Source organism: Patagioenas fasciata, chromosome 13 (genome assembly GCF_037038585.1).
Source record: "Patagioenas fasciata isolate bPatFas1 chromosome 13, bPatFas1.hap1, whole genome shotgun sequence".
NCBI lineage: Eukaryota > Metazoa > Chordata > Aves > Columbiformes > Columbidae > Patagioenas > Patagioenas fasciata.
In genome coordinates, this window is record NC_092532.1 from 16,982,683 (window position 1) to 17,003,964 (window position 21,282).

General features: G+C 42.8%; 1 protein-coding gene and 1 long non-coding RNA gene across 13 annotated transcripts in view; one reads left to right on the plus strand and one right to left on the minus strand.

Annotated features, from left to right (window-relative positions):
• Positions 1-21,282, minus strand: part of LOC136107530 (uncharacterized) — a 45,824-nt gene that overhangs the window by 10,088 nt on the left and 14,454 nt on the right. For 4 of the 12 annotated variants that reach the window (XR_010652291.2, XR_011741226.1, XR_011741229.1 and 1 more), the window contains exons 1-7: positions 16,985-17,285; positions 16,204-16,310; positions 14,191-14,382; positions 8,997-9,064; positions 5,417-7,753; positions 1,774-1,906; positions 94-184 (exon numbers count right to left, since the gene is read on the minus strand). This is a non-coding gene — a long non-coding RNA (uncharacterized lncRNA). The other 8 variants (XR_011741236.1, XR_011741227.1, XR_011741235.1 and 5 more) reach the window with 8 other exon arrangements.
• Positions 17,496-20,117, plus strand: POP4 (POP4 homolog, ribonuclease P/MRP subunit). The gene is made up of 7 exons (XM_065848333.2): positions 17,496-17,521; positions 17,614-17,666; positions 17,799-18,022; positions 18,642-18,719; positions 18,920-18,981; positions 19,326-19,427; positions 19,746-20,117. Exons 1-7 carry the CDS (start codon positions 17,515-17,517, stop codon positions 19,880-19,882), a joined length of 663 nt encoding a protein of 220 aa, XP_065704405.1. The 5' UTR covers positions 17,496-17,514; the 3' UTR covers positions 19,883-20,117.

A 21,282-nucleotide genomic window follows, 5' to 3' on the forward strand; every position in this document is an offset into this window, starting at 1 on the left:
AAGTATTCAATGCAGAGGTACACATGGAGTCCATAACATCATGAGAGCTTTAATCCTTCACATCATGAAGCTGATCGTGAAAGTGAAACCTACCTGGGTTTGAACTGTGGGTCCTCTGATGAGCTCTTCATCACTGCTGCTTTTTTCTGAAGGGCAGTGCGTATTCCAGTGACTCATCTTCCTCCTAAGGGAGAGAACAAAATTTTTTCCACACGAGGAAAAAGAAAAGTCTGCCTAAATGTATCTAAACAAATAGCTGATGCCTGAAGCAGTGGAGCATGTCTATCTAGGAGTAGTTACGCTTCTATTCCAATGTCAGCCACAGCTCAGCAGTCTCTTAGTAAACACATCATCTGCTTTGCTCTAATACTTTTGTTTCATCACTCATGGAGTACATTATGTCTTGAATTGCATACTGTGTGGTTTGCAGAAAACATGGGAGGAAATACATCATCTTGTCCTTCCCAATGTAATGTAGCCTGTTACCTGTGGCAGCAACTGGAAGGTTTGTGTGCAGTGGCAGGAGTAGAATTATCAAGGTCTTTTATACTTCAATCACATTAAAGGTGAAGGAATATTAAAGCTGCAACTAAAAATAACTTTTTTTATCCTTTCTGAGATCAGAATTAAGTGTGCCGCAGTAGGAATAACAATTCTTATATTCCAATTCACTATAAAACCTCAGAACTACTAAACAATAACCTGAGGATTTGATGAAAAATCTTGTCTAACAAGAGCAACAGGCATCTTTTATTTCCAGTGAAGACCTGCACACATGCAGAGATAATTCATTCCCAGCACACAGGATAACCTCAACAAGGGAGCAGATTGCTGAAATAACCTGGCTCTACCTTTACCTTGGCTATATTTCTGCCTTCAAAAATGTGCAGAATGAGTCCTCTAGGTTTGGGGGGCATTCTTGCAAAATGCACAACTTATGTTTGGCCATTTGGGTAGTGCAGGGAAAATAACTGGCTAGAGACAAGGCTCCAGCTTTCAGTACAGTATATAGTCTTTAAAAAGCACCTAAAGGAATGCAAAACATTTTGATGGAAAAATATAAAGAATGTGGAGCCTTATTGCTTGTGAGCGTGTTAAGGACTTCTGCTAAAACATCCGTCCTTTGAGAGAGCTCTTTCTTCTGAAAAGGGCAACTGCCTCACTTCTGCTGATTGTATTTACAAAGGGCAAAGTGAGGTTTTGCCGTACCCTTAATGGACAGAGGCTAGTGGCAAATCTTGCTCTTTCATAAATCTCAGCATTCCTGGTGGTGTTTGTTGTCAGAATCCATTAGGAATAAGTGCTTGGACTGCAGGGCCGTGGAGAGGCAGCGTGCCTCCCGCAGTGCCATGCAGAGAAAGTGGGGTGGGGACCGTCCCTGGCCCTGCACTGGGGGACAGCACAGGCAGCAGCTCCCCCTCGCAGAGCCAGCAAGCAGCAGAGCTGGGAAACATAAGGGATGGCTGTTAGGGACCAGAGCTGAGTCATCTATAAAACAATCATAAGGGAACACACATTCTTCCTGAGAGAAAATCAATAGAACTTTGCACTTTTCCTTGTAATATTTCCAGTCTGCACCATCAGCCATAGTTTGCTCACAGTTATATAGCTATAAATTCACTGCAAGTTAATGGATTTCTACAACTATGAATGGATTTACAAGAGTGTAACAGAGCTGATGCTGGAGCCATGCACATGTGAAAATACATGGAACAAAAGTAGTTTTATAGCACACAGGTGACCTTCAAAGTACCAAATAAAAAGCAAAATTACCTTGTTCCTGGTATGGTCCTATTCTGGCAGAACTCCCAAGGGAAATAACACGTGCAGTCCTGAAACCACCGCTGTGTGGACAGGAGGGACAGAGACGCACCAAAGGGAAGATGGGCGAGCAAGCAGCTTCACACTGTGACGGAGAATGCAAAAGACTGTCTGAACATGTCATTTTTCATTTCCTGCATAAAACATTTTGGAGTCCCATCTCACTAAGTAAATAATGTGCTCCCAAACTTTTGTGTCAAAACTAGGTTGGTTAATGTATGAGCTGCCGCTATTCCATTTGTTACTACACAGTAAATTTCATGCTTAGCCAGAGGCTGGCAAAGTTCATTTATTCATTATCCCCAAACTTCGGGCAGTTATTATTCAAACTCCCCTAGTACATCTATTTAATAAGAAAAGAACAGAAAATTGATGGGATCAAAAATGTTAAAGTCTTAATTAATGCTTTTAGCAAAGACTGATTGAGGGGGTTGGGGGGAAGTTGTTGTGAGAATATTAATTGGTAGCATGAGTGCGCTGCCTGGTGTTGCTGGGAGAGTGAAGGGCTCTCGGCCAAGGGCACTCGGCACCTGCAGCCTGGTGAGCTGCCGGCCCATGGGGACACCAGCCGTGTCACCCCGGGGCTCTGCCACCAGGTAAGGGAAAGCCAGTGCTACAAGCCATGGGAGAGTGTTAAAATACCAACCAACATGTACAAATTATTGCTTATTAATAAAGAGAGTTATTAGACGGTAAGACATTGTCTCACAGCAAAGACATGGTTATTTTTTTTTAACTGCTTTTTGGGCTTTTGTGGTGCGTTTGTCCCCCAGCAGCCTTGTGGCACAGCAGACTATGGGGCTGTGGTGCACAGGGCTGGGGGCTTCGCTTTCCAGGCAAATTTAGGTTTTGTTCATGCAGGAGCAATTATAGCTATTCCATAGGAAAATTAAGGGGCTGTAAACCAAAGAGAATGAGACCAAGGCTGGAAGAAGCCCAGCAAGGCAGCAGGGCGGCCATGAGGGATTCCTGCATCCCCCTGTCCTGCCCCGGAGCGGCAGCAGCGCCTGTTCTCAGCACAGCCGTGGGGGTTTGGCAGGGGCTGGGGAAGAGGAATGGAGGGGGGGTTTGTTGGTTTTAGGCCATATTTCTAAAACCCAGCAATCTCTGCTGAGTAAAAAATTCGTATTATTATAAATGGAGCCAGCCATGGAAAGTATGCGGTTCAGACCTGCATCAATGACAATTCAAAACAGAGCACTGAACAAGATGGCTTTTTTAGGGCTCCATTCTGATGTCAATGAATGGATTGAAATCTCCTATTTTTCCTCCAGTGACTGACAGCCTTTTAATTAGAGCAATTATGGATATTCCAAGCAAATCACAGTTATATTAAGAGTCAAATCGAAGAGGACTGTGCTGTAGCATTAGCTAATGGATTTCCCTATTTGTCGCTTACAGATTTGATTTCCTGTTATTGTTAAAATGTTTCTTAAGTCTTGTATAGATAATCATCTGTAGTTAAGGGTCCAATATCTTGAAAAATAACTCCAAAAATGCTTACAGTTCAACTGAGGATTACACTTCTCTAACGAACAGTTTCAGAATTTACTCTGGGGAAGATGGGAAAGAGGATGTTAAGCTATTTTTTATTTTCTATGCTATGACCAGATCTGTCCAAAACTTACTTTCATCTTGGTGTAAATACCCCTGATATAGGAATCAACAGCTAAAGCTTTGGGAATGTTAAGCAGGATGAAAAAACCAGATGCCCACATAACATGCACTCTTATTTGGGGATTTTTGTGTCTTGAAAATCTGAAGTAATTGATTGGGTTTTTTTTATAACTAGAATAGGAATTCTGAATTACAAGCCTGAAAAATACTTAGAATAATAGAATCACAGAATTTAGTAAGTTGCTCTGACAATTGAGTGAAGATCATTACTCATTTTGGGGTTTAGGGTGACCTATGTAGTTACTAGGCAGGTGTTGATACTTAGGCTGTCAGTTGAAGTCAGCTATTTAGGCAAAAACTAGTAGGATACTTTTGATTTCCAAGTGCTGTGTTTTTTATAATAGTTTTTAATTTCATTTTTTTAACAGTGCTTCTGTATTCATAATCTATGGTAAACATGAAATTTAGCTCTAAATTCCCATGGCAGAGGCTCTTTTTAACACATATGCTATAATTTATTTACACTTGTATTTCACTGCTTCCAGAGTTGTCAGAGTTGATCCAAGTGACTGACACCTGTCAGTATATCATTAATCAACTGTCTTTGCAGTTTTAAAAATGTGTCATCAGCCCCACAGGGAGAGCTGCTCCGCTGTTAGGATGGGTAGGAGGAAGGTCGGTGTCAGGACTCTGACACTCACCCTGGGTTTGCCTCATCCTTCCCTCCCAAGAAGAGCAACATGGTGGGTTGCTGTGACCTAGATGTGAGCAGCTTGGCCAAACATTAGCAAAGGGTCTGATCACTGAATTACCGAATTACCCCTTGGGACACGTGCCCTCTCATGGTCTGTGCTTCGAGACCTGCTCTCAGAGAGTCAACTCTCTGGGGCTTCCAAAGCCTCACAAACATGCTGGTAGAGACTCTTAATTTCTCAGCTTCCTGGCATCCCTGCAAAAGCCCTGACAGCAGGACAGCTGGGGCTGGGCTGCCCGGCACTCGGAGCCCTGGTTGGTGCAGCTCAGGAAACCTCTTGCCCAGCATCCCAGTGCACAGCCCAGCCTTGGGCGCTCTGCCCCAGCTTCCAGCCAGCAAGGACAGCGGCAGCACAAGGAAAAGCCACCCAGCAGCTCCTGAAGGGACCCTCAAGTGCCTCAGGATTTAAAAGCCTGCTCTCCCTAGTTAGTCCTGTGTCTCTGACAGGAATTAGGATGTTGTTGACACACCCCACATTGTTACACTGAACGTGCATTGCTCTGAGCTCTGGAAAGCTGTGAGTACCTAGTCAGTGTGCCTGGCCGTGACTAAGCCAAGCAGCGCGTGAGCTTGGGAGCTGCGCTTGCTCAGGAACATTGATAAATCTTTGGACAAGGACATGGTGCACACGTGTAAATCTGAGTCAGGCCAAGGAATAACTGTACTGAGTGATGACCTAGACTGACCCATGTCTGTCAGTGATACCTGATACCCTGAAGGGGATGCAGCACTCGAGAAAGTGCACAGGAGAAGCTAAAGGCAACAAATTCAAAGGAGACGATGAAAAGGTACAGTTTGATTAAGGAAACATCAGCTACTTTATGATCTTTACCAAATACACTCACATTTGTGATTCATTTATGCTAATTCAGTTCAAGACATTAAAAATACCATCATTCAGTGCTACAAATAATGATAATAATGTAATCCATTTATAGAGGCCTTGGATATAATTTCAACTTTTATAGTGGTATGAAAGCCTCAAGCTAGTTAAATGCACAGCAAGGTGTTAATTGCAACCCTGGTTAAAATGAACCTCAGTTTATGGTTAAGTAAGTCCCTTGTTGAGCTAATGACTGCATCTGAGCTAGCTGAGTCCCACTGAAGTCAGCAACAGACTCCTTACATTGTGTCATCTTTTAATAATTAATAACACTGGCATTTCAGTCTCCAGGGAAAAAAGCAGAGTTTGACAAGACAGGAAAACCAAAACTGAGTACATACCAGTGCGCTGATGCTGTTGTGGGTTTGCTGATGTGGCCACCTTGCAGTTTTTTCAGCCTGTAGAGTCAGTCGGAAGCAAGGCACACCTTGGGGCCACCGGGGCTGGGAGAGCTCAAATGCCAGCAAATGGTGGTTAGCAACACACAGCAGGCACCTGTCAAAATCTGAACTGTAACATGATTTAATATCAAGACTGAGTAAATGGAACTAAATCCAGCTTGTTGCAGTGTCACATGTGAGAAGTTGAACTTGTTTGCAATATTTTTCAAGAGCATAAAATCTCATTATTAACCCAAGAGTTGATTATTTTAACACGAGAGAGGTCTTATGCTACTTGTGCTATACCAAAGCACTAAAGCAAAACATCTCAAAATCAAACACGTGGAGCTTTGCTACCTTCAGAAAAGTATTTGTCAACCCGGTCATAAATGTGCATGGAAAAGGCAGCCTTGTTTAGGCTCATTACCCAGGGTAATTTGAACCTTGCCGCTGCAGGTTTGGAGCAGAGCAGCATGAGGGAAAGCACAGCTCATGTTTGATGCCATCAAAATGCCACGTGTTCACACAGCACGGTTCCCTTCATTCAGCGCTCATCTGTTGCTGCTGGCATTTACAGGGCTTGGGGAAAATACCCCTCGCGGTGGTTGTTTATAGCTGAGAGTGCAACTGCAGCATGGAGAGGGAGAAGGCCAGAGAAGCTACAGGGGCCATTTACCTGAGGACACTAAAACTCACCTGCCATGGGGTCTGGGGAGCAGGAGACATTATGCTGCACAGCCTGCGCAGGGAAATGTGCTCAGTCAGTTCTGCCGTCAGGCTGAAGCCATTTATTTTTATTTGAGCAACACTCTGTGTTCCCAAAACAGCTGGATGGAGCTCAAGGAGACAGGTGAATAAGCAGGAGCAGCACCATTCGCCACTGTTCAAAGTTTCACTCTGCTCTAAAACAAGCTTCTCTCAGTGGAGAGAAAGTGTTTGGTTTTTTTTTCTTCATATGCTGAACCAAGTAGCAAAATAAGGTGTTTTCCCAAATAAACTCACTGATAATGATTTTTGTCATGCATCCCTAGCTAATAGGGGAGTGATAAAGCACAAAAATCAAATGCTATCTAGCCTGAGGGCTTAAAGAAAAGCTTAACTCTGCCTGCAAACCAGAGTGGAGACAGCTGATGTGACAGCTGCCTATCAGTAGGCTGCAGGCTTCAAACGAACAGGGAACAGAGGTGCACTGATTGCAGTTTAATTCTGCCCACAATCGTGCCCGCTTGGTTCAGTGTAGTTACTCGATGGCCAATAAGGCATTAAATAGTCACCATGTACAGCTTATTTCGGGAGAAAGTATTTTAACAGCACAGGTGACTACTGTGCATGCATTAAGAAAACCAGGACACAGCGTACCCAATTTAGTTTAGCTACAGTAAAATAATTGTAATAGAGCAATGCTGACCCCAGCTACCGAACGGTGACACTTGACTTTTGCTGCACAGGAGAGATTAGGTTTTTCTGGTTTGTTTTCCTCCCTCTCTCTTTATATATATATTTCACGTATAAAGCATATATTTAGTATTCAGATGTTTGAGACAAAACCCCAACATTTTAGAGACAAAAGTGCCCTTCAAGCCCAGCAGCACAAACCACTGTCTCATGGAAATAGCAATTGCAAGTGGAAAATAGCCCCTGCTGTGCAACACCTCCACTTTGTTATATTGCAATATATTTTCTTGTTTTTCATGTGCCTCGTTCGTGTGACCCTGCCAGTATAAAAAAATTGTTATTGACAGTGTCTTTGTTTTTGTTTTATTATAATGTAATTTATGGGATGCTGAAAGTCTGCAAGTTACTTGTACTTGACTGACGTTTCTCTGAGAGTCGAAAAATTGCTATGTATACTTGACTGAGATTAAAATGGGTAGATTGTGTATAGCTGTATCCTGCTTTCAAAGCACAGGATTGGAAGGCTTCCATTAAATTGTTATTTTCGGTTATTATTAGCTCCTAAATCAGTTAATATAATTTCTTTCCCATAATGAATGCACAGCATTGTAAGCCTAAATGCCATATTTTTCTATTGATCTATTTCCACAACCTGTTTAGTGAAATAATTAAAATGATTTACAAGGCTGACCCAATATCTTAGTGGTTTAGTAAATCATGTTGCTGTGTAAGAGACTCAGCCAGTTTTAAACTCACAGCTCTTGGCAGCACTGGGATCTCGGAGCGGAGCTGCAGCGAGTGCCGCGCTGTGTCTGATGGTGCGCTCAACACCGGCCTGTGGAAACGCCTCCTCCGATGCTCAGGGAGAACAAGGGCTCCAGCTGGTTTGTTCGCTCATCACCTCTGTTCAAAGCACAAAAATATTTTGGTGCAACCTAGCCAGAGCAGAATTTGAGCTGCAATCTGCAGGTAATACATCTTCACTGGCAACTTTAACATCCCTGGTTTCTACCCCCAGAGCTGACACCACATGCCTGTGCAGGCAGCAAAAATGGGGACAACTGTGGAGCCTGGTATTTTTATATGCAAGACGATGTGGGAAATGACTATTTCTATCTTTTTTGGTTGTTTTAACTCATAAGACGAGGACAACTACAAACACAATTTCTCTTTAAATGCCAGGGTTATGAAAGGGCCCAGTTGGATTCAGTGCTGTCAAGACAGAGACACTAAGACATGCCCCAAAGTCTCTCAAATCTCTGGCAGTCCCCTTGGCAATCTCCAGTGACTCCTCAGGCAGGATGAAGGGCTTTACTAAGACAAACTCCCTGGCACAGGAGCCCCCCGCGCAACGATACAGGCTTTCCTGAGTCCTCTGTGTCTCCCACAGCTCTCACAGGCAAAGATACAGGGCTGATAAAGGCAGGATTTACCAAATATTCCCAGGTTTGTTTCTAGCTCACTTCCCTAACAGGGAGCCCTCGAAGCAGGGCCAGAAGGACATTACAGCAGTGCCTGGGAGGAGACGTAGCAGCCAGTCTCTGTAGCAAGAGTGCTAAGAACAAACGACATTTAAAGTGTTATTACAAAAAGCCAGTAGCAACCCTCTTTCCCATGAAAAATGTACATTTTGACAGCTGCAGTCTGGAACAAAAGGGACTGAAGTGGCTTCTGTGTGACCAGGGCACTGGCTGCAAAGTAAAGGGTGTGCAGCCAGGGCCAGCCCTCATGGGGATCATGGCCCAGGGGGTCCTGCCCTAGCCAGCCACACAGGGAGGACATCCCCTGGGGACACACACGCAGGCAGGAAGGCCACAGACCTCTGTCCTGGTCAACAACAGCAAGGACAGAGCCCATAGCTCTGAAATCAGTCAGCATTTGAGACACTATTTATAATGTCTCCACTTGCAATCCTGAGCAAGCCTTGAGCTTGCTTTCAGCATCTTGCATAATTATACAATGAAAAGAAAAATGTCCTATAAAAACTTAACAATTTGAAGACAGTTGTTGGATGCACTTTACAGCAGATGTCAATATCTTCCTTCCTGACCCTAACCTGCCACCATTTCCTTTTTGCTTTAAATGGACCTGTAATTTCACAATGTGAATTCAGCTGGAACTATTATTTTCGTTAAATAAACTTTACCTTTGCACTGACTGCTCCAGGCTCTGAGAAGAAACATCCCTTGCTTGTCACTGTTCCAAAATGTAAGTCTGAAATTAAAAAAGAAGTGTTGGTAAATAGGCTGTAATCACACTGAAGGGCAAGTGAGTATTCCTCCTCTAAGGCAGAAGAAAATAAAGGAAAATCTGCTTTGCCTTCTGCTGCATCAATGCTGATAATTTTACAGATCAGAGGATTTTTTTAGTAAGAAGCCTGCTGTGCTCACTATGTGTTTCAGAGATGAAATACCTATAGTCATGCTCTTAATGCCACACTTGGAAGTGTAAATCAGGGGCTCCTTTCTACAAGCACCCCATGCCCAGCAGAACCTGGCGCTGCAGCAGCAGACAGCCTGTGCTGTGGCACACACCACAAGCCAGACCCGGCAACTCTGGATTCACCACAGGGCAGAGCACGCAATGTTAATGGTATATTTATCCTCTAATGTGAGCATGAGAGCTGTGGGGATGTTATACAAGAGCTTGATGGTGATGATATGATAGAAATGGGATGTGAGAGTCAAAAAGCCCTCAGAGAGGGACCATAACACACAAACACACCCCGCTGTGCACACAGCAGGGTCACAGGCCCCTCTTCTGCATCAGGTGAACATCCCGCCCACTTCGATGTCTGTCTGGCCTCAGAATTAGTTGTCTTCCAGAACAGGACAACCACAAACCAGGAGGAGCTGAGCAGCTCTGTCAATGGTAAGTGCACATTGCTAACGCTGCCGAGGTCCTGAGCAGAAATGCACTTGTTGCCCCGAGTCTAGACATGCAGTTCTGTCAGTGACCCCCCAGCCACTTTACAGACAAGTCAGCCCCTTTCTGCACCTACCAAAGAGCCCTGAGCTTTCTGCACTCTCAAATAACCGCTGTTCTTCCCGCAGGTGTGATCTGCTGCTGCAGCACTCCTAATTTCACACTTCTGTAACTCTTAGAAATCCTTTTAAACCACACCAAGACAGAGAGACTCAAGCTATTTGCTAACTGGGGCTCTGTACTTGCTGAGCTGTGGCAAAGCAAAAGATCCCCCAGCAGCTGTCTGCAAATGCAGTTCAGGTCAGTTATAAGCCTGTGATTAGTTAATTCTGTTTAGAGGATCTGCTTAAATTAAACATTTTCTCTTTCCCATTCTCACCCACCGTTCTGTTTTTAAGAAGTATAAGGTGCTCATAATCTCTACCACCTGAAATAATCACTGACAGGATGAAAGCTCTCTCCCTCCCACCCCCACCATTTTTCCCATTGCAAAAATGTATGAATTAATCTCATGCTAAAATTAACATATATTGCTGAGGCAAATGAGCTGGCATCTCCATGTATATCTATTAGCTTCCAGCATTTCCTGAGAGGGCTTTCATTTAATTACCAGCCTGACAGCCTAGCTCACTCCAGAACTGCAGACGCATTTATTACTTTTATCTCCTTGGACACCTGCCTCTCTCCAGGGTTTAACAGATTTCTACTGAAGAGATGGACAAAATATTTTCTATTCCACCAGGTTATTGTTTCTTTAAAAGTCACTTACTAGAGCACTGGCTTCAAACAGGGGATTTTTGGTTGGCTTTGGATGGACTTTTTTTTTTTTTTTTTCCAATTACCAAAGCAATGCAGCATTAACCTCCTCACTGCCCCACCACACACCAGCAGTTCAGAAGAAATCAGATTACAGATAGGGAGCTGCTCTGTGCAGGCAGCTGACCACCCTGCTTGTTAAGACCCCACCTGAGTGTGTCAAGACCCTCATGTGCTGTCGCTGCTCTTCATCCTCCCATGTATGAAAACATCAAGTGGATTTGCCAGGAGACTCCTGAGCATAGGGTCAGTGCCCTTCGTTGCAGTTTCTTGAGAGGATCAACCTGAATTCCTCTTGAAGCTTTGGGCTTTATATTGTCACCAGCACCTCTATAACCAGTTGATAAAAAGCCAATGTGGATACAGGGAACATTAAAAAGAAAAAATGCTGCCTACATGCATCACCAGCCCAGTGTGACGAGTTATACATAACCTGCGTGACTATACACCGCTCCCAAACAGCTGGGCAAAGACACCGTCACCTCACTGCCTCGGGCAGCAGTGCAGGACACTGTGAGTTCAGGTGCTGACTGCAGCAAAAGGGACAACATGAGGTTTGTTGAGCCCAGTTTCAGCAGACAAATACTTTCTACTTGTTTTCTCTCTGGGTCACACTACCTGAATTCATGAAGACACACATGTCCTACAGGCAGGATTCATGTGAGCTGGGTGTTGTGACAGATACATTCAAACCAGCAGGATCTAAAGCTACAGGGAGACTCAGCAGTTGAAGCTTTCACGTGTGTGGACTCAGCAATGCATCCCTTTGGAGGGGTGCACGCTGGCTCATTTTATTAAAAAGAATGGTTCATTCCTGACAGCCTAATTGTATTACTTTGAAATAGTCTGGCAGGAACAGGGCCTGCTGATAGTGATGCCTTTGAGAAAGATGCCTCATTACAGAGGAAAAATGAGAAATTTTTATCTGTTTAATTAATGAACCTTTTCAACTTTCTGGGGATTTCATCCCGGTTCCTAACTCCAGGCATTGGCTGGTCCAAGCTGTGCTGCAGACGCTGCCCTGCACAGCCAGAGCCTCTTGCTTCTCTGTGGGGTTGGGCAGCAGGAACAGCCCCTGGGCTGGGGGATGCCCTTGTCTGGACTCTGACCCCAGCACTTTGCACTTAAACACTTTCTGGAAATGCAGCAAAAGATGCTTCAGCGAAACATAAATTATTTTAACATAAGCCTTGTGCGAAAAGTGCCTCTTCCTTCCTGTCACCTTAGTCCTAGTAAAAACTGCTTCATTTTACTCCAGGGCCCCAAGGACAAGTTATACACAGTGTATGTAAAACCCTTCTCTGTGTTTAGGAGCTCACTGCGTGTGGTCATAGAATCATACAACAGACTTGGGTTGGACCTTCAGAGCTCATCCAGTGCCACCCCTGCCATGAGCAGGGACATCTTCACCAGCTCAGGTTGCTCAGAGCCCCGTCCAGCCTGGCCTGGGATGTCTCCAGGGATGGTTCATCCACCACCTCTCTGGGCAACCTGGGCCAGGCTCTCACCACCCTCAGTGTAAAAAATTTCTTCCTCATGTGTAGCCTGGATCTTCCCTCTTCTAGTTTAAAACCATCACTCCTTGTCCTGTCATAACACGCCCTTCTAAAAGGTCTGTCCCCATCTTTCTTACAGACGCCTTGAGCAGGTGGGTGTCCTGGCCCTGCCAGGAGCTTTGGAGGTGACCAGAGGAAGCACCCTGGCTGCAGGGTAGCACGAACACTGTAGCAGCCACTGTGCTGCAGCACGAAGCACTCAGAGGTATCGCTTTTCTATTGCACTCTATTACAAACAGTAACATACAGTATGCAGTAACACATTTTTGGCCAAAACCTACGTACCATGGGTAAAGTGCCAAGTCAAGACAACAAAACCATGTCACACAGGTTTGCAGAATTTGACAACCCATTTTTTGAACAAAGCCTAAACATTTTTAATTAAAATCCAATATAACTGATTTTTGAGTCTCAAACCTTTTTATTTGTATTCCTTTTAGATTTTAATGAATTGTGTTAATTTTATAGAGTTTAACCAAACCCAAATGCAATATATTAAACTATTCAATCTGCAATAAATCCAATTACTATTATTACTTTATAATTTATCATTTCAGTACCCATTTTGCATCATACATCCCTATCACATATGAGCCAATGTTAATTATGTTTTAAAATAAAATATTGAACAAGATCTAAATGATACTCAAAGAACAGCAAAAGTAACGACTGTAAGACAGACTGTCATGGAATAATACATGAATGCAGAATGCTGGTATTAATTAGCAAATACAAGCTGTTCGGCAGCAGCAGTGGTGTCTGTCATCTTGATGTGTGTGGATCGTACGTGATGTCAGAAAGCACAGAAACCAAACAGCAGCTGTCAAAGCCTCAGTTCTCTGACTCATTTCTGTTTTGGGGAGCAAGTGTTGCTTTTTCAGTGTTGCTCTGTGAGGCAGGGCTGGGTAGTTCTAGTTTACAGTAGTTATCTTCAGGTATTCTAGGGTTGCTCATATTTTTAATATTTCAAGAAGGATATAGCTTCTTATTCTGATATAAGAATATATTGGTGTTTTAACAAATGGCTCCCTTAACTTGTGGTGAATTGAATGCCTTCAAAATCCTCTTTCCACTGATAATTTTACTGTGAGGCAGAAGAGGCTGTCGTATGGGAGAGCTGGAGTCTTGTATGTTAAAAAAAGCTGCAAACAGGGAAATGCCTTCCAAAAGAGGAAAGAATTTTTAAATTTAGACTTGAAACAGTTAAATTATAACCACACACAGCAATATGCACAGAAAATCCTCAGCAGAGAGCACCGAGAAGCCCCTGGCAGGCGGGAGGGCTGGGCACAGGCAGCCCATCCCGGTCTCAGTCTGCCCTCTGGTGCCAACAGCCTCAGTGACATGGCCTGGGCTTTGCAGACAGCCTGCCAAAAAGACCTGCTTCTTTCTTGGTATTCACTTCAAAACCTGGGTTTTAAAGCATTGAATCATTTGGGCATTATTATTTGCCTTCTGATTTCTGTGCTATTAAGTTACATCAGATTTTGTTTCCAAGCTTTTTCTTATTGTCTTCACGTGCACAAAAACTAGTCTCTTTTATTTACCCTTATGCGGTATTTGCAATTTAAGATGACAAGGAGCCAGGACTGTAAGGAAATATTGAACCTTCAGCCAGAAAGAACAGTATAGCAGATGAGGGAGAGCACCGCTCTTCCTAATCCATGACTTAAAAGACAAGATGACAAACAAGAAAAAATTATGGAAAATATATAGAAAAGAAGTATTTGTGATATACAGGGCACATCAAAACACAACGCTCATCAACAGACCACAGCCATCTAAAATCAGTCAAGCAAACCCATAACGCAAGAATTTGGGCTGCTACACACAAAACTCACAAACTTTCTTCTAGCAAATCTACATTGACATTAAATGAAAATTTAGGCCGCTAATACCAAATACTCTGTCCACCCAGCTGGTGAATGTCAGGTCTCACCCTGCCTGCCCCACTGTCACCCCCAGACACAACCCTTTCCTAGACGGGTTTTTCCAGGACACCCATGAGTACAGAATCCCTGGAATCACACGGCGCAGGTTTACCAGCACAGGTGGGGCAAGGAGAGAGCAGGGTACACAGAGCAGGGTCAGCCCAGATGCCCAAAACCTCTGGCAGGGCTCAGCTCTGGGCCTCCCGCAGGGCCAGAGAAGATGTGGGTGGGAGCAGGACCAGGCAGCCAGCCAGGACAGCAGCAGGACCTCCGCAGGCCAGCAGCATGATGCTTCAGCAAAGCCCTGGGAAAAGGGGGAAACGGCATCAGAGAGAGGAAATCAGATCAGAAGTTTCTAAATGGAAATTCTTTTCACAAGTACAGATGTCCCTGGCGACCAAATTCAGCTGCTAATGTGATTTGGTCAAGAGGAATAAACAATACTGAGAGCTCAAATGTTTGCTGAGACAGTCCTAGAGAATTATGATATTTATTTCTTGTAGTAATGACAATTAGCTAAAGTATAACAGTGGTTATGGCTGAGTCACTTTTACACACATCAGTTCACGTGCTTCTGCTCATCTCTCACTTCAGTTCATAATTACTCTCTTAAAAGAAAACAAAACCAACAGACAAACAAACAAAAAAAACCCAAAAAGCACGAACAAAAAAAACTAAACACACACATAAAAACCCAAACCAAACAAAAAAACAACCAACCAACAAAAAAAAAACCCAATCCACCAAACAACATTATTGATCTTCTATTATTTTATCACACAAATATCCATGAATACTGTCTTGGGTCACTCTGCATCTTAAGTTTTAGGTTCCTGTGACTGTTGATATAAAGCTCTTCCTAGAATTGCTCCCTCTTTCACTCAGCTTTCCCCAGGACACTTATCTAGCCTGGCCTCACCAATTTTTTTCTCCATCACTGTAATTCAGCAATACCTACAGGTGCAGCAATATGGCCCCCTAGTGCACACAGTTAGATTGCTTCAATTTTGGGGTCTTGCATAGTTTTATTTTTTATTATTATTTCTAGAGAGAAACAAAGCCATACACAGATTTAATAGAATAAGAAATGCCAATCCCGGTACCTATAACTTGGTATTAATAAAATATATGAGGGATCTATATCACTATAAACCTATTCCAAGGTGATTTACTCTAAGTAAAAAGCTTCAGAAGTCTAACACACTAAGGCAGAGCAGATGATGCTGCGCATTCGGAAACATGCATTATACTAATTTTGTTTGCGTATTTCCGTCTCTGAGCCTTCTCTTTCTTATCTAAAAGCTGTCTCTGCATATTCCATGTTTCTCAGCTGCTTCACCCATTCTTTTTCATGTTTATGTGATGAGAGTCTTGACTCCTGATGCAGAGCGTTCTTGCTGGGACACACACTAACGCACTCATCTCGCTCCCTCAGACATCATATCTGAAGATAAATTGGGAAATGAAGATGTAGAGTTGTTGGAAGAGACTGGCTTCCCCAGGCACCAGTTTAGCCTGGATCATTGGATTTACAACACCAGCGCCGCCAAAACTGATTTGACTATTAATCCCTGAAGTGCCCTAGGAATTGCAGCATAAATCCAGTGAAGGAGCACTCATATGGCCCTGAAGACCCATAGCGCTTATCCCGGTACTCCATTCATGAAAACTGATCTTTTCTTAGTAGCAATGACAACTCAAGGAGTCCATGCTTTGTAAAACCAAGAGATCCGCTTGCTGTGGCAATGTACTTAACTGCCAGGAGGCCTGTGACACGAACCAACTTGTGCTCACACTTAATACTCTGCAGAAACAGGACCTTTGTTCTTTACACACATACAGAGATCTACAATTTCATTCCCTGTTAGGGATCACTTTAGTGCCTTTGTGCTCCACAGCAGCACTCAACAAAAACATCCTATTTCCTATACCCTGTCTCAGTAACTTGCTCCCTAAGTATCCTTTACCAAGCAGTGCTTAATTTTATCTGCTAAGCCATTATCCCCCGTGACTAGAATATAAACCTCTTCTGTATTTGGAGCACCACCATGTCTGTGCAAAAGGCAGCATGAGCTGGGACCAATCTGGCAAGGAAAAGTAATTGGCTGCTCTGGTTTGAAAGTACCTCTGTATTGTCCAGCAAGCAAGAGACTGTCCTGTCCCGGGAGGAGAGAGGCAGCGACGTATCAGAGGAGGAAAACCCCACATATGTAAATCCTGAGCAGTGGAGATCTGCAGAACGAACAAGGCAACAAAAGGTAGAAGGTGAGGGGGATGCAGGATGGAAAGGTGGAAATGGGTGAACTAACATTCCTTGTGGGCACAATTGCAGGATAAGGCAGAAGAAATGAGGGTGGGCATGTCCAGGCTGCCAGTCACAATAGGTGTCCAGATTCTAAAGCAGTGCTGTTACTATGAGGAGGACACCAACATTCAAACAACAACCTGTTGCTGGGCACCACTTAAAGAAGTCTGTTCCCATCCTCTTGACACCCACCCTTGAGGTATTAACAAACATTGATGAGATCCCCCCTCGGCCTGCTCTTCTCCAGGCTGAACAGATGGAGCTCTCTCAGTCTCTCCTCATAAGAAAGCTCTTCTTATCTTGGCCTCCTGCGCTGCCGACAGCTCAAACGTGTAGCCAAGGCTGTTGTGCTGAGCACCTGACTTGTGCCAGGGTCTGTTTTGAGTAAGTTTCTTTGGGGCTGAACTCAACATAGGCTCAAACAGTGCCCAGGCTCCTGCTCCCCTGGACTGACGGGCCACGGCAGCACCGTCCCCACAGGCTCGCACTCTGCTGTGGCACCTCGGGGAAGCCCTGCAAGCTTTACACACTATTTTCAGCACATAACCAAAAAGAAGCTGCTAAATTAATGCATACTGTGATTAAGTTACAAAAGACGTACCCATCATTAACCAATTGACAAGACAAATGCTTTCTGACCGCCTGCAAAACGAGGGGACATTTTTCAAGTTTAAGATTCTGCTGCATGACAAAGGGGAGACAGAAGATTAATACATTGTTTAGAAGCAGAGTGCTTAGTTTATATCTAAGTGATAATTAATAGAGATATTGTAGGTAAGAAACCGAACAATTCTAACTAACACCATCAATTATTTTTTAGTATATATTGTAAGTTAAACATTTCTAAAAATTGAAATTAATGTGTGAACATAAGCAACGCCAAGAGCATCCAGTCGTTGGAGCACTTACGGAGGATGATCTGATAGAATAAATGCCTGCTTAACAGTATAATTGACTCTGCTGTTAAGTTTGTTTCTTTGTTTTATAGGCTAAAGAAAAAAAAAAAAACAAACAAACAAAACAAAACAAACACACACACAAAAACCCCAACAACAAAACAAAACGTAAACCACACACGGCGTCGCCTCCGCTGTCGTCACAGCTGCGCCGGAAGCGCCGGCGGCCGCCGCGATGGAGGGTGAGTGCGGGCACCGGTGGGCGCGGGGTCCCTTGGCGCGGCCGCCCCGCCTCACTCTCCCTGTCTCTGTCCCTGTCCCTTGTCCCTTGCAGGGGAGCTGTACCGCCGCCTGCCGTACCGCCGGACCGGCCCCCAGTGCCGCCAGGTACCGCCTGAGCCCCGGCCCGTGGGAGAGCTGCGGGGGGAGGTGGGGGGGGGACTTTGCCAACCTGACAGAACTCCTACTCAGCAGCGAACTCCCGATTTCACTAAAATACATCTTTAAAAATATCTTTAGCCTCAAGGATCAGAAGAGTCCAAGGCGTTTGTAAATGCCTTCCTGAAGCGCAGCATGCCGAAAATGAAAGATGAAGCTATCCAGGACATGCTGGCTCGGAAAGCGGTGGTTCTGGAGCACCACTCCACAAAAAAGACAAAGCCAAAGAGGAAGAAAACAAAAGGTTTCACTGCCAAGCAAAGGCGAGAAATGCGGCTTTTTGAAATTGAACCTGAACAGCGAAGGTAAGATCTTAAATATTCTTTGTGTAGTAAAAGTGGGAAGTACCTTGAAAGTGTGCACAAACAGCAGCACGTACACCTGGCTATGAAACCCTCAGTACAAACAGCAGTTTGGGGCGTTTCACCATGAGAAAACAATCATTTTGTCTGTATAGCCAGAATATTTGTCTGTTACTGGTTATCTTTCCTTTTCTGTAGCTAAATATAACAAGAAATTAAACCCAAATACAGTCACCTGTGATTTAACCTTTTAAAGTTAAACCACCTGTAATCAGAGTCAAAACTGCATCAGGTTCCTTGCACTAATGCATGTTGAATAAAGCCCTGGCTGTTGCTAATATGAAGTGAGGAGGAGAAATCTCCTTCATCTGAGACACAGCCCGATCCTCTAAAACACATCACTGGTTTGGGTTGAGAGAGGGAAACATACTTAGTTTGTGCTTTTTTATAAAGCAGACCTGTTATTTGGAGCAGGTTACCTCATGGGCTGAGTTATGAGAGCAGCCTACAAAACTCATGGTAGTCTTAACTCTGTTGTAAATATGGCTTACTTCAGAAATCAATAGACTTTTTTTAATAATTAAGTTCTTGTAGAATGCTTTTTTTTTCCTTTTTTCTGCAGATATGCATTCTTTATACCACTACACGAACTCTGGAAACAGTATATCAGAGACCTTTGTCATGGGCTTAAACCAGATGCGTAAGTTGAGATACTTTAAAATTAGTGTTGTTTTGATGTAGTAGTTATTTCCAGTTTTACTGAGTTACTGCTAGAAACATCACGGTTACTCGGTAAGTATGTCAGTATTATTTCTGTAAGCTTTGGCCATGATTTCAATAGTCATGGTCACATTTTGTAAACCTAACTTTCCATATAATTTTCTTTCCCTCTCCTCCAAGGCAACCACAGATGATTCAGAGCAAACTGCTGAAAGCCGATCTCCATGGAGCTATTGTTACAGGTATTCTGCTTGTTTTCTTTTACAAATTCATCTGAAATTCAGTAGACATTCCTATCTTTTAGGTGTGTTTTAAAATTACTTTCAGTACCATCAACTCTCAAGTCACATAGTTGAGATTGTATGTTGATTGATTTTAACAACCAATGCTAATTACTTTTCAACCACTCGTTAGAAACCTGCTGGTAGTTGCAAACATTAGCTGCAAGTTTTACCCATGATTACTGTAATTATATTATTTCAGAATATTGCAAAGAAGTTTTTAAAATTATGATGCAACTGTAGAAGAGCAAATAAACTGCCTGAATCTGAAATCTTCTAATACATACACACTTCTGTTCTTTCAGTCACAAAATCGAAGTGCCCCTCTTATGTTGGGATAACAGGAATCATTCTACAGGAATTTAAACATGTCTTCAAAATTATCACTAAGGAGGACAAATTAAAAGGTATATAAGATTTTTTTCAGTGCTTTTCACAACTTGAATAATCAGAAGTTTCTTAAAACACACTGTTCATCTTACACCTCTGACTACATTGTTTTAAATAAGTGCATTTAGTTCTTTGCATAGAAGTCAGTCTTTACTGCCCATGTAGCAGTGCAATATCTTACCAAAAACTCTCTCATTAGAAATAAGCAATTAAAAAAAAATGTGGCAAAACCTCAAGTCTGTGTGTGACTAATACCCCTGGTATGTCAGTATATTTTCACAACAGGGATTTATGTTAGTCCACTTTCGTTAATTTCTTTCCTTTTGCATTTTCAGTTGTTCCCAAACTTAACAATGTATTTAGCTTGGAGATTGATGGATTCATTTCCTACATCTATGGAAGCAAGTTCCAGCTTAGAGCAAGCGAGCGATCTGCAAAAAAGTTCAAGTTGAAAGGAACTATTGACCTATGATTTCATGGAAAATCAGAAATATTAATAGAAATATCTGCTGTTATCTTGCAGTTTAAAGACCAGGTTTTCTGGCAGCTCCAAAATGGAATATTTGTAAAGCATTTCTTCTTATTGGAGAATGACTTGTATTTGTTTTCTTTAAAGCAGTCTCTCAGACTGTTGAAGTTTATTGTATCTGATTTGTTATTTGTATATAACATTCTGGCTTTTATTAAACTTACATGATTAGTATTGATTACATGGCTCTGTTTCAATTTATAATCGTAAATTTGCACAATGAAAATTACATCTTGTAACTCTGGGATAAATGTTATCGTTCCCTTCTGTATAAACTGGGCTTTATCTGTCTATTATATGCTTATAATGAGACTGTAGGTAAAGACAACTGCTCTTTTATATCCTCATTCCTGGGCCAGTATCAACATGGTGCAGCCTGGTGCAAGCATGTGCAAGTTGTTTCAACTGATATGTTTACCTTTAATATCCCCTTCCCTATGGTTAATAGTTGCAGATAACATGTATATGTGTGAAAGTATAAACATACTAAATCTGTAATGCAGCTCTGCAACCTGTTTGCCTACCAGCAACATACTACTTTAAGATTAAAACTGTAGAATTATTTTGATTGGAAGAGACCTTCCAGATCATACCACTCAACTGTAAACAGTCACTAAACCATGTCCCTATGAACCGCAATCAGATGTGTCTATATTAAATATATATTGTCATGCCAGAGTGCAGGCAACACACCACAGTACATAAGAGGGAAGCACACAAAGCTACAAATTCCAAGGTGGAAATGATCCCCATTCAATCTTGTGCTTAAATTACCCCCCAAAAGTGCCTAAGAGTAGAAGCTTTTCCCAATTAATTTATATCCATGAAGAAAGAACAAGACACGTTAAAGTTGTTAGACCCAAGTTATTCTGCCTAGTAATCCTCTATGTCCTCTGAAATGAAATGCCTTGGTTTCCTGTGAGACATCAGAAGGGAAAACAAACAAAGTGATGAAAAGCATACATCAGCAGAAACTTTCCTTTCAGGACAATTACCTAATTTTAATTTTGCTCATAACCTTCAGTGTAACATCTAATTAAGACATCTGTTAAATGCCTATAATATTAAATTAATAGGGGGAAGCTAATAGAACTTTATTGGCATAGTCCGGTTAATTAACATTAAGGGTTTTTAATGGATGTCTTAAATAGACATCATTGATGGGAATGCCATACAAATTGGAATCAAGCACAATCGTGTTTCACTGTGCTGTGAAGGACACACCATATGGACACATAGATGAACACGATACAACTTCCCATAGCTACTGGCATCTCCGTTTTCTAAACTATTTCAGCAACCTAAAAGGACAAATGCTGCCTAGCATTCCCCTTCGATAAATA

Excerpts from the sequence above, each read along its gene's own strand:
- POP4 (XM_065848333.2), top strand. Across the intron at positions 17,667-17,798 it reads CCGGCCCCCAGTGCCGCCAG|CCTCAAGGATCAGAAGAGTC; the intron begins GTACCGCCTGAG and ends AAATATCTTTAG. Across the intron at positions 19,428-19,745 it reads TAAGGAGGACAAATTAAAAG|TTGTTCCCAAACTTAACAAT; the intron begins GTATATAAGATT and ends TTGCATTTTCAG.